This window comes from Elephantulus edwardii, unplaced genomic scaffold (genome assembly GCF_000299155.1).
Source record: "Elephantulus edwardii isolate Elephantulus edwardi_28Jun2011 unplaced genomic scaffold, EleEdw1.0 scaffold00149, whole genome shotgun sequence".
Classification (NCBI taxonomy): Eukaryota; Metazoa; Chordata; class Mammalia; order Macroscelidea; family Macroscelididae; genus Elephantulus; species Elephantulus edwardii.
Window position 1 is genome coordinate 3,374,068 of NW_006399899.1, and position 12,306 is coordinate 3,386,373.

The 12,306-nt window shown below is 40.4% G+C and overlaps 1 protein-coding gene across 1 annotated transcript in view; it reads right to left on the reverse strand.

Moving 5' to 3' along the window:
• Positions 1-116: 116 nt before the first annotated feature.
• The window catches only part of LARP1 (La ribonucleoprotein domain family, member 1), a 79,674-nt gene continuing 67,484 nt past the window's right edge, over positions 117-12,306 (reverse strand). Inside the window, exons 17-19 of the mRNA XM_006894747.1 lie at positions 8,204-8,313; positions 7,928-8,055; positions 117-338 (exon numbers count right to left, since the gene is read on the reverse strand). Coding sequence (XP_006894809.1) covers positions 117-338; positions 7,928-8,055; positions 8,204-8,313 — 460 coding nt within the window. The remainder of the gene's footprint in view (positions 339-7,927; positions 8,056-8,203; positions 8,314-12,306) is intronic.

Genomic DNA, 12,306 nt, shown 5'->3' on the forward strand with positions numbered 1-12,306 from the left:
AGCACAAGGGCCTGTCCCAGTAACTCCAGACCTGTCCCTTTTTAGACCCCTCTCCTGGGACTGGGCACCCCCATAGCCTCTCACCCAAACCATCCCCTTCCCTCCCAACCCCAGGGCTAAAGTGCCTTCCACTTTCCCAAAGGCTGTGTGTCCAAGAGTTGGCTTGTCCATTTGGCATCTTCCCGGATGGGCTGGCCGGTGGGGGCGGTGGGGGGTTGGCTGATGATGGTAGTGGGCCTGCTGGAAGACTGGGAGGGGCAGCGTTTTCTGCCCTCACTGCCGCCACTTCCTGCTGCCACTGGATGTCGTTTGTGGTTGCCTTCTTCACCCATGGGGGGCTGAAACAGAGAAGAGGGTCATAGGTGCTTAGTGGGTACTACTCACACCTACTTTGTGCCAGGAATGACCATCTAGAAACCACCCACGTCCTACTTTCAATGCAGACAATAAATAAATTTAACCTTAAAAGTGAATTACTGATGCAGCCACTATGGAAGGCAGTATGGCACTTTCTCAAAAAGTTGGAAATTAAAATACCTATCAACCCAGCAATTCCACTACTGGGAATATACCCTAAAGAAACCAGAACTGCCACCCAAGCAGATATACATATGATCACCCATGTTTATTGAGGCTTTGTTCACAATACAAAAGAGTTGGAAACAACCCAAGTTCCCATCAAAAAATGAATGGATAGAGAAGCTGTGGTATACACAATGGCATACTCTCTGCAGCATTGAAAAACAAGGAACTCATGAAATATACAAAATGAGTGACCCTGGAGGACCATTAGGCTGAAATATGTCAGTCACAAACGGACAAATACTGCACAGTGCCACTGTTATAAAGCAGGAATGACATCAGAGTTGGGGGGAAACTAAGAGAGGATAAATGTATACTGCCTTGAAACAGATGAGGGAGAAAACAGTTTAGGAGGAAGAAATGATTAGGTATTATTGTCATGACTAGAGTCCACAATGAAAGCTGCACAGTGGAGTGAATTAAAATTATTTTTTTTTTTACTTTTCAAAGAGAAAAGTGAACCGAAGGGGAGGGGTGTGCAGGGAGGGAAGTGTGCAACTATGATAAAACCATTCTTTTTTTTTTTTAAAAAAAAGTTTTATTAGTGTGTGTGTGTGCACGCGCGCGCCATCAAATCAGATCTGATTGGTACAGGAGGAGACTGTCCCTCCTTCCCCAGCAGAGCATCTGGTGAATTTGAGCAGGGAAGTGTGCAACTACGAATGAATGGAAATCTAAAGTCTCTGTAAAACTTTCATTAAATTTAAAAAAAAAAAGAAAAATGTGAATTACAAGTACATACTATTTTACACGATCCACATCATCATATAATCATATAATGCAGATATGGCCATTTCTTTTCGTAGATGAGGAAAATTAAAGTATTGCAATACCTCAGAATCCAGAGCCTATCATCTCCTATCCTACCCTTTAAGTTTGCTTATTGCAGGGTTCTCCCCATGTGTCTTTCCACAAAGCCTAAGATTAGAATGCTAACGAATGGAAGAAAATACACCCAACTTTATGGTGGGAGGCCTTCTCAGTTCTTTCACGCTCTCATTTTGCTTGTATAATGAGAATTCCTATCAACGTCAACTCAAGGGAACTCAGTGGTGTAGTTCGTAGCAAGATGGCACTTCTAACCCAAAGGTGGCACCTCTCTGGCAGTTCAAATCCACCAGCGGCTCTGAAAAAAAAGATGGGCAAGCTCTTCTTGGGGAATTTAGCCTCCCAAAAACTTTCAGGAAGGTCAGCTATTAGTTCTGAATCAAAGGAAATGAGCTATTTTCTTCACACGCATTCACTTACAATCAGCTGGATTATGCCTCAATATCTATTTCTGAGGCTATAATCATCATGGGAGGAGACTGACCACCTTTCCCTTGGAGCTGCTGGTCAATTTGAAGCTTTGAAGAACTGTGGCCACTGGTTAGCAAAGCAATGCTACTACAGCTCCCATATCACTTTATAATGGATTATATCACATCAAGGTAAAGAGCACATACTACTCTTATTCACTAAACGGCAACTTTTTGGAGATAACATCTATCTCCCCTGGCAGCAGAGTTTGGATGGGTCTCAGATAAAAGGCCAAGCAAAAGGCTCTCGAGGTGATGAGTAAATACATGAATCTCAGTTGTGGCTCATTTTCCTTATTAGTATTATTGAGTGGTCAAAAGCCCTGGGAACTCAGGGTTTGAACTTGTGTAAGTTTGGAAGTTCAAAGCTTCCATTTCTCTATTATTGTCTTCTTGTCCTGTTTTCTTCATAATCCCATTATTAAGTAATGTTAAATAATGAGTCAACTACAACTCACAGCTACCCTATGAACAACAGACTTGAACTCTGCCCTTTTCTATACCATATCCACAATCTCTAATTGCTTGAGCCCATTGGTACAGTGACAGTGCCCCACTATCTTATGAGGGTCTTCCTCTTTCTCAGGCTATTTTTCACAGCATAGTATGTTTTATATTTTTTCTCATTGAAAATATTTTACTTTTATTATATAAATAATCTAATACTCTTAATTCTTTAAAAAATGTGGAGTGCTTCACGAATTTGCATGTCATCCTTGTGCAGGGGCCATGCTAATCTTCTCTGTATCGTTCCAATTTTAGTTTATGTGCTGCCGAAGTGAGCACGTATAATGTATAATGTATTTTTAAACGATTGTCCTCTTCTGACAACAAGCCAGACTAATTTCACAATCCATGCCTGTAAGGACGACACTGGTTATACTTCCTCCAAGACAGACTTGCTTATTCCTTTGGCTGTTCACGGGATTTTCAATATTGTTTGCCAATAACACAATTCAAAGACTCACTCAACTTAGCTTCTGTCATCTTAGTTCATGATCAAATTTTCAGATGCATGGAACTACTTGAAGAGACAAAGGGTTGGATCATACTTACTTTTTTGTTGGTGTTTCCCTGTGCCGCCTCCCTCCACCACCTCCCCCACCCGCCATCTCTGGAGAGGCCTTTGACCAAACCCAGTGCAACAAGTCTTTCGATTTCTTGACTGCTGTGACCAAAGATGTTGGGTGTGGATCTGCTGACAACTTTAATCTTTTCTCCATCTATCATGATGCTGCCCATTGGCCTAAATGGTGTTGATTTTTGTCTCTTAGATATTGATACACATATTGAAGGCTGTAGTCCTGGATCTTCCTCTTCACTTTCAGCAACCAAAGCTGTGACTTCTGCATAAGGGAGTTATTAATGAGCCTTCCTCTGAACCTGATGCCACATTCTTCATTTAGTCTTGCTTTGAAATTATTTGCTCAAAGGACAAGTTAAGGAGCTATGGTGGTTTAGTGGTAACATGATATGCTGCAATTCTGAAAACATGCAATTTGAATCCACCATCTGCTCCATGGGAGACAGATGGTCAATCTCTGAAAACCCGCTGTAGGGTGAGTTATGAGTCGGTTCTGACTTCATGGCACACAGCAAGCAATAAGATTAACAGGTATGGAGAAAAAATACAACCCTGATGCATCCCTTTCCTGATTTTACACCATGCAATGTTACCTTATTCAGTCTGAGCTGCTTCTATTCTTTATTCTCATTATTGGTCATAATTTATTCTGATCCACAAAGCCAAAGGCTTTTTTTCCCCCCTATAATTATATTTTATTAATTTTCATAAACATTTACAGAGATTTTGGGTTTCCATTCATTCACCGCTGCACCATTCTCTCTACCCTTCTCCCAGTTTGTTCTTGTCCAAATGCCACAGTGCTTGTCAAAGCCAGTTCTGATTAATCTTCTTTGTCAGTGTGTCCTTTGCCATTCCCTATCAATCCTCCCTGAGAGAGACTTCACCCTGAGTCATAAGGAAAAGGGGATGGCGTATTCTCTTAGCTACTTCCTGCTGAAAAGGGATGCTGTGGGTTTCAGGGTGAAGATCTTCTCTCACTACTCTAAAGGGCCCCAAGCCAAAGGCTTTTTTTGCATACTCAATAAAACAAAAAGTGAACATGTTCCTGGTAGTCTCTGCTTTCAGGTTATTTGACATCAGTAATGGCATCCTTCTCGCTATGGCCTCTTCTGAATCCAGCCTGAAGTTCCCTTTAATGTTCTGTTCATACCGGATCCTTCCCATTTCCTTTACCTATTCCCTCCCTCCACCCAACAAATTTTGAGACCCCATGATTACCCCCACCCCTCGACTCCTCCCCTTGCATCCTCATACACATTTTACCACTTTCTATTTTTACAATAATGGTCTTACACAGTATTTGTCCTTATGGGACTGAGTTAGTTCACTTAGCATAATGCTTTCTACTCCCTCCCAAGTCAGATAGTGATTTTCAAAATCACTGCTCCTTCACGCTGCACTGTGAATGTACCATAATTTCTCAATCCATCTGATTGTGGTTGGACATTTGGGCTGTTTCCATGCTCTTGCAATGGTGAATAATGCTATGAACACCAGTATACAATTCTGTGTTTTGTGCCTCAGTTCTAATTTTCTCGGAGTAGAATAGCTGAGTTATATGGAATTTCTATGTTCAGCTTTTTGAGAAAGCACCAAAATGCCTTCAAGAGTGGTTGTGCCATTTTACAATCCCATCAACAGTATATAAGAATTCCTATCGCTCCACATCCTCGCCAACATTTGTTATTTACTGTGCAATTAAACTTTGCCACTTTGACTGGAGCAAGATTATTCTAGCAATTTTTAAATAATCTTCAGTAAGATTTTACAGATACTGTTTTATTCTTCTCTTTCTGTTTGATAAAAACTTTTTTTTTAAATGGAAACAAATATGGATCTCTCTCAGGCAGCTGGCCAGGTAGCTTCCAAATTTGTTTGTTTAAATGTCAACTGGTAAAAAAAAATGTCAACTGGTACCCCATTGATTCCTAGGGCCTTATTTTTTGCCAATGCTTTCATTATAGTATGAGCTTCTTTTTTCATTACCACTGGGCTTTAAATTGTAAAAGACACTAAGGGCCATATGAGGAGGGTCATATCTGACCTTTAACTCCACAAAAGGATTTATCCTTTTCAACAACACAAAACCAATTCCCATCACGTCAGACATGCTCCCACACTCTGTTCTTGTCAACATCAATATACTGCTTTACTGGATCCAAAATCCATTGCAATAGTTTACAGGCCATACAGAACTGTATTAGAGAAGTCAAAAGGCTGTAATTCAGTCAGCAGCAGAATACAACCAATGTGTTAGGGCAACTTCTGAAAGGTGCTCACAGGTACCTCAGCCTTTAGTCTTGTTGCTTTATTAGTCCTGCCAATTATGGCTTTCCTTCCCCAGCTTTGTAGCAGTCTCAAAGTCAACTCCTTCTCATGTCAGGTCTCTGGTTCTCTGCTGTTGGCTTATGCGTCTGTAGATTCTGGTCCAGCTGGCCCTAAAGGACGTGCTACATTCTTGTTGCTTTTTTGCTCGTTTTGCTGCTTAATCTCCTCCATTTAATGGTAAGACTAGCCAAACCCCTTGTGGATAGGCTTAACACACCCTAGTCACATATTCATGCCGATCCAAACATCACAGTCAAATTCCACGACCAGGAAAGCCACTTTGAATAATAAACCTTCAACTTCACAATCCTACGTGACTCCTGAAATGGTGCAAGGCCCATTAATTCTTTTAGTAGCATGACTAATTCTTTTTGGCACAGTTTTTCCTCCCATCTCCTTTTTTCTAAATTTTCCCCCTTGTACTCCTTTTTCTCAGGACTTTGGGGGTGAAGTCTTGGCCACTTCACTAACATCTGTAAGTGAGCTTTAGTTTCTAGCAGCTCTTGGGGATTTTGTAGACAGAGATGGAGTGAGATCATGCTGTTTTCTGAGGCTCCTTTCTCAGGCTTTTTGGATGAGCTTGACCCTGGAGCTTTCGGTAATACCTCTGCTCGTTGAGGAACTACCTACTGGCCTAGTCCCCGGTTTTTTCTCTTTCTGCACAAAAGCTCCATGCCACTTCCCTCAGAGGGTCTCACTGGGAGTTTTCCTGGCATATAAAAGAGATGCATTCCAGAAAACTGCTCTGAAGTTCTGCTGATTCATCAGGAGAAAAAAGTGAAAATGGTGGGAGAGGCAGATGAATCCAAAATTGGCAAGGTAGACAGCAGACTGCTGGTTTGCAAGAGCTGGAGAACTCCCAAACCTTCTGGCTCATGTTCCAAGAACCCGAGATCACAGGGCCAATCACAAATAGGTTCAAGAGTTGGTCCTTCCTCTTCTTTTGATGCTCTCGTGTCACTGAGTATTTGGCCCACAGAATCCTTTAGTTATTGCACCTCAAGGCCTGTTGTTTTTCTTTGGTTGGCTGGTTGGTTGGCTGAGTGTGGGTTTCTTTTTTTTAGTTCAGAAATGTTAAGTGTATTCTCTCTCTTTAACTTCAGCTTTTAAAATATTTTGTTAAAATGCTCTGTCTTCTGTGATTGCCCTATGAAATCTGCTCAGCCCTCTTATTGCAACATTTCTTTTGTTTTGGTATCTGTATGCATTAAATGATAGGAGGACATTTAAAAATTTGTTTATTGTATAAAAGACACAACCTTGTTTGCTGAAAGTTAAGAGGACTTGCTCAAAGTGAAGAGCAAAGGTAACAGGCTTCAAAATAGATTACGTCTCAACATCTTTTTTTTTTTTTAATTTTTTTATTATTTTTGTGTGCGTGTACCGTCAAATCAGATCTGACTGGTACAGGAGGAGATTGTCCCTCCTTCCCCGGCAGAGCATCTGGTGGATTTGAACTGTGCACCTCTGGGATTGTAGTTGCAGCTCCTTGCCACTAGGCCACCAGAGCTCCCCAACATCTCAACATCTTAATATATGGAGAAACCACTGAAGGTCTTAATGCCTAATTACCTCAATGTCTAACTATTTCATTTTACTTCCACAATCAACATTCTTGGTAATAGCAGTCAAGAACTCAAATGACAAATATTGCACAGGGGAGATCTGCTGCCAAGGGCTTCCTCAAAGTTATTATTATTGCTAAGGAGCAATAATGTAATTTTAAAAACAAAGATGTAAATTACTCATATTTTCAATTACTTCATATGCATGTTAAAGTTGGATAATGAATAATAAGACTTGATTTTGGCAAAGAGGTAACAAACAAGTCTGCTTTGGAGGAGTGCATCTCATACATTCTAAGCATGTTACCAGGAGGGACCAGTCTTTGGGGTAAAACATGCTGCGAAAAATGGAGGGTTAGAGAAAGAGAGAGGTCCTCAATAAGATGGACTGAAACAGTGACTTAAATAGCCTCAAACATTATCAGATATGGTGAGAAGGGTACAAGATGGGGCAAATTTCAGATCTGTTGTTCTTGGGATAGCTATGAGTCACAGCCACTTGTATGGTACCTAAAACCGAGCACAACAACATTATTATGAACTCCTTGAAGGAATATGTTTCTCCCCTATCTGTGGGGCCCCTTAAGCACCAAAGAGTCTAATTAATACCTATATAATTAACTGAACAAAGAACTTCAAACAAGCATTGCATAGACATAGCTGGAAGTAATAACCTAGATCCACCAGTAGGTGTCAGTGTTGAAACATGCCTCGACGTTAGGGATATAGGTTCACAAAATATTGATTGGAATGGACCGCTTCCAGAAAAAACAAAATTTTATCTTTTGTGTCCATACTGATTAACTAGTAGGGCATAACAGTAAGAAGCACTGTGAGACAAGAGGGGAAAAATGATGATGGTTTAGACATTCCTACCATGATAAAAGGGGAATAAAGAGCAACAAGCACCTCAAAATAGTCCTCACTGTCCACTTTCACCATTAAAAAAAGGAAACAAAACACTCTGACCTCTAAGCCCAAGTAGGAGAGTGTGCCAATGACACCATGATGTCTGGTTCAGTCTGTCCTGCTCTAGAAACTGTCAGGGGAAAGAGATTTGTACTCACATCTACTCGGAAGTCCTCAAGCCGTCGGAATTTGCCGAGGTATTCTTGCAATTTAGGGTCAATGTCCAAATTTTTGGCTTTGGAATATTTCAAGAAGGCCCAGAACTTCTCCAGCCCATAGAGTTGGCCTGTAAAGAAAGAAGGAAAGCAAAATGGAATCAGTAAGATAAGGAAAAAGTTTTTAGGCTCAGAATAGAGTAAGGGGACAGATGTAGAACAAACTGGGGAGGGTGGAAAATTGACCATGGCTCAGAGAGTGCCAACTCTTGTTCTCACCAGCTTCATAATCCTTCACGGTTTCCTCTTGAAAATCCTTGAAGATATCCAACCGGAATTTTTTTTCCAGGCCATAGCTGTAGTATCGAAAAAGGCACTCCAAACCATATCTGTAGGAGGACATAAGGAAATCAGGAAGTAGTCTCTTCATCTGTGAAATGCGGAAATAAATGTTTCTGGATAACAGATTAGTTAGTCTACAATGGATGATTCCTTTCAAAAAAGAAAACAGGCCTTTAGGATATGATACAGAAACTTTCCATAGTAGTATTCTTTTTAAAATCTTATTATTTTGTGTGTGTACCGTCAAATCAGATCTAACTAGCACAGGAGATTGCCCCTCCTTCTCCAGTAGAGCATCTGGTGGATTTGAACTGCAAACCTCCAGGATTGCAGTGCAGCTTTTTGCCTCTAGGCCACCAGAGGTCCCTCCAAAGTAGCATTCTTTAAGAAGGGCTAAAACATTATGCTAGTCCAAACTGGTCCAACATTTATTAAGTAAGATCACAGCATACTGTCCACAATTCAAACGCCGTTAAAACCCATTAAAACTTTCAGGTACACACAATGGCTCACAATAACAAATAGGAAGGGTGTACACCAGGAATATGTCCTATCGTCATACCTTTTCAATCTATATGCAAAACAGAATATTTGGGAAGCTTGGCTCTATGAGAATGTGGCATCACAACTGGAGAAGACTCAATAATCTGCATTATGCAAATGACACAACCCTGCTTGCTGAAGGTCAAGGACTGAATGAAGCCTTCAATAAGGATTGAAGCTCAATATCAAGAGAACAAAGATTCTTACCTCTGGGCTGACTGGCAATATCGTGATGGATAGTGAAGAGACCGAGATTGTAAACAGCTTTAGTTTACTTGGCTTTACAGCACTCTTAGCACTAGAAGCCAGGAAATTAAAGAGATACATTGAATGGGGAAAGTCTGCTATCAGAGACCTCTCCAACATACTGAAGAGCAACGATGTCAGTCTGGAGACTAAGGTGCGCCTGATACAAGCCATGGTCTTTGCAATCACTTGCTAAGCATCAGAGAGCTGGACAATGACTAAGGATGACAGAAGCAGAACTGATGCCTTTGAGCTATGGTGTTGGGAGTATTGAATATATCATGGACTGCTAAGAGAACAAACAGGTTTGTCTTGGAAAGACTTAAACCAGGCTGCTCTTTGGAGGCAAAGATTCTGAAGCTTCGCTTGACATGCTTTGGACATGTTGCAAGACAGGATCAGTCTTTGAAGAGGGATGTCATGCTTGGGAGAGTGGAGGGACAGCACAGGAGAGGAAGACCCTCGAGTGGAGGGACAGCACAGGAGAGGAAGACCCTCAATGAGATGGACTGATTCAGTGAGTTGGGTAATAGGGTAGGTGTGTCAGAGACAGGAAGATTGGCTCAGGATAGAGCAGGGTTTAGGGCTGTTGTACACAGGCTCGCTATGAACTGCAGATGACTCGATGGCACATAATCCTAAAAATAACAATTTTGTGATACTGAACATTATTATTATTACATATTATTATGTTAAAGATGCTTAATATATATAAAAGTGCTTAATGTCTTTATGCATAGAAAGGTACACTATATACTATGACAAACATCTGACTAACTGGCCTAGATATGTACTCAATGTTTCAACTTTTGTGTATATCCAACTCAAAGGCAGACTTAGGAACAGCACTTATTTGTGATGTGGAGACAGTCATGGCCTTTACATATTGTCCAAATCACGTAACTTATTTCATAGAATGTTACAATAGACATTAAGAGATGCCTGACTCTATTTGTAGTTTTCAAGAGGTCAAAACCAAGACCCACTTATTCACTCTCATTTGTCCATATACACTGGATATAGATTCTTTCTGCTACAATAGGTGAAAAGTTCCCATAGGTATTTTAGGGAGCTCTGGTGGACAAGTGGCAAAAGCTTTGCAGCAATCCTAAAAGTGCAGTCTGAATCTACAGAAGGATGGGCAACTCTTCCCGTGTGATGGAAAAGTAAGGTAAATGTACTCTTATGGATATAAAATAATTATATTACCAAGTGGAAAAGATACACATCAAAACAATGTCAGAATGATTCTATTTTGAAAAACCCTAAACAAATTCAATGCTTACTTAACAGAATACAACAGCCCTGTAAGGTTTCCAAGGCTATAATATTTACAGAAGCAGAATTCTTGGTCCATCTTTCACCTGTGAAGCAAGACCTCTGGGTTACTAGTCAAAATCATAATCAGTATGTCATTAGGGTTCCTTGTATATGAACAGTCTGCAGAAACCATAATGAAATATATTAACATTAGTTATCTTTAGGAGGTGGACTTTCAGCTTGCTCTATTATTTAAGGTACATAACAATTCCTATGGTAAGAAAAGAGATAACTTTTATCACAGAATATAGCTCATACTTACAAAAGGTAAATGACACAAAATTGCATTCAGTTATTATTTAAATACCTTAAATATGCATTAAAAAGACTGAGAATTCACAACCAGCAGAGGGTAAAATTATATGCATCAAAACTTCTGAACAAGGTGAAAAGAAAACCAAATGATTGGTCTCATAACAAGTTTACAGAATCCTATACGATCTCTCCAAGAAAGAGACAAACAGCAAAATTATAAAATGGGCAAAAGACACAGAAAGACTTTTCACAGAGAAGGACATGTGGATGGCCAAGAGACACAAAAAGAAATGCTTGAAGTCACTGGCAGTAAGAGAGAAAAAAATTAACTGGACAACAAGCTACAGAGGATTTGGAGAGATACGACTCTCAAAAACTGTTGATGGGATTATAAAATGGCACAATTACTCTGGAAAGCAATTTGTAGTTTTCTCAAAAAGCTAAACATAAAATTCCCTATGACTCAGTGATTCCACTGCTAGGAATATACCTTGAGAAAATTAAAACCAAGACACAAATCAAGATTTGCATACCAATGTTCACAGCTGATTATCATCATAAGGACATGGGAACAGCACAAATGTCCTACCTACAATTGAATATTCTGAGAAATTCTAGTATATTCACACACACACAGCATTCAGGATAAAAATTTTTTCTTAGTATTTCAGTATTAACTTGGAGGGGACTGGAGAGCACTGAGCTGAGTGAACTAATTCAGTCTCATAAGGACAAATACTGCATTAAGATCATTATTATAGAAATAGAGAACTAGTAAATCATGTATGAAGATCCAAGGAGGGTGGTGGGAACAGGGGCGTAAGGATGGTCAGGAGAGAAATCATACAATTTGGTGGGTAGAGGGAGGGATGGGTAAAGGAAATGAGAAAGATATGGTGGGTATCTGTAAAGACAGAATAATGGTGGACACAGTTCAATGGTTAATTTTAGAAAACATAATGAATGGGAATGATTGTATGAAAACACAATGTGAATGAATGATAGTGTGAAACACAATGTTTAAGAATTTTGTAGCAAACCAGTATTAAATACAAATTTGAAGACAAAACACAAGAAAAGAACTGTGGCCTCACAGCCTGCCTTTAGAAACCTTCGTCTGAGTGCTTGTTCTACTGACTTTATTACTTTTTCAATCTTCAGCAGGTCTATTCACCACTCTGGAAGCACCTTCTCCATTTGTGGAAGGGGAAAGTAATAATCCCTACTTTGAGCTGCAATTAGACCAATTGGTGGAGAGGAAGGGGTCAATGATGGTGGTACTAGAGCCGCAAGTGCTGTCACCAGCTGCAGTCTCCAGTAGGACGCAAGGTTAGGACATCAGAAAACCTTCTGTGGGACCAGGGTAACTGCCTGGCCCTGGGGAAAGCCATCTGGTATATAGGAGGAACTTTATCTAAGCCACTTTCCTCCATCTCCTCCAGTACTCCTATAAGTCTGTTCTCTCTAGGTTTCCTCCCTTTCCTATATAAGTAACCTGAATACTGAGTCTTGTTCCAGAACCTGAACCCTGAGCCCAGTTCCAGAGACAAGAGGGAAATATAACTGCCAGCTAAGGAAGCAAAGGTGGATGGAGCCTCAAAGTCCAGCCAGCCACTCCCACCGGACTCACCCACACAGTCCAGAGAACAGAAAACATCATGAACATATCTTCTAAC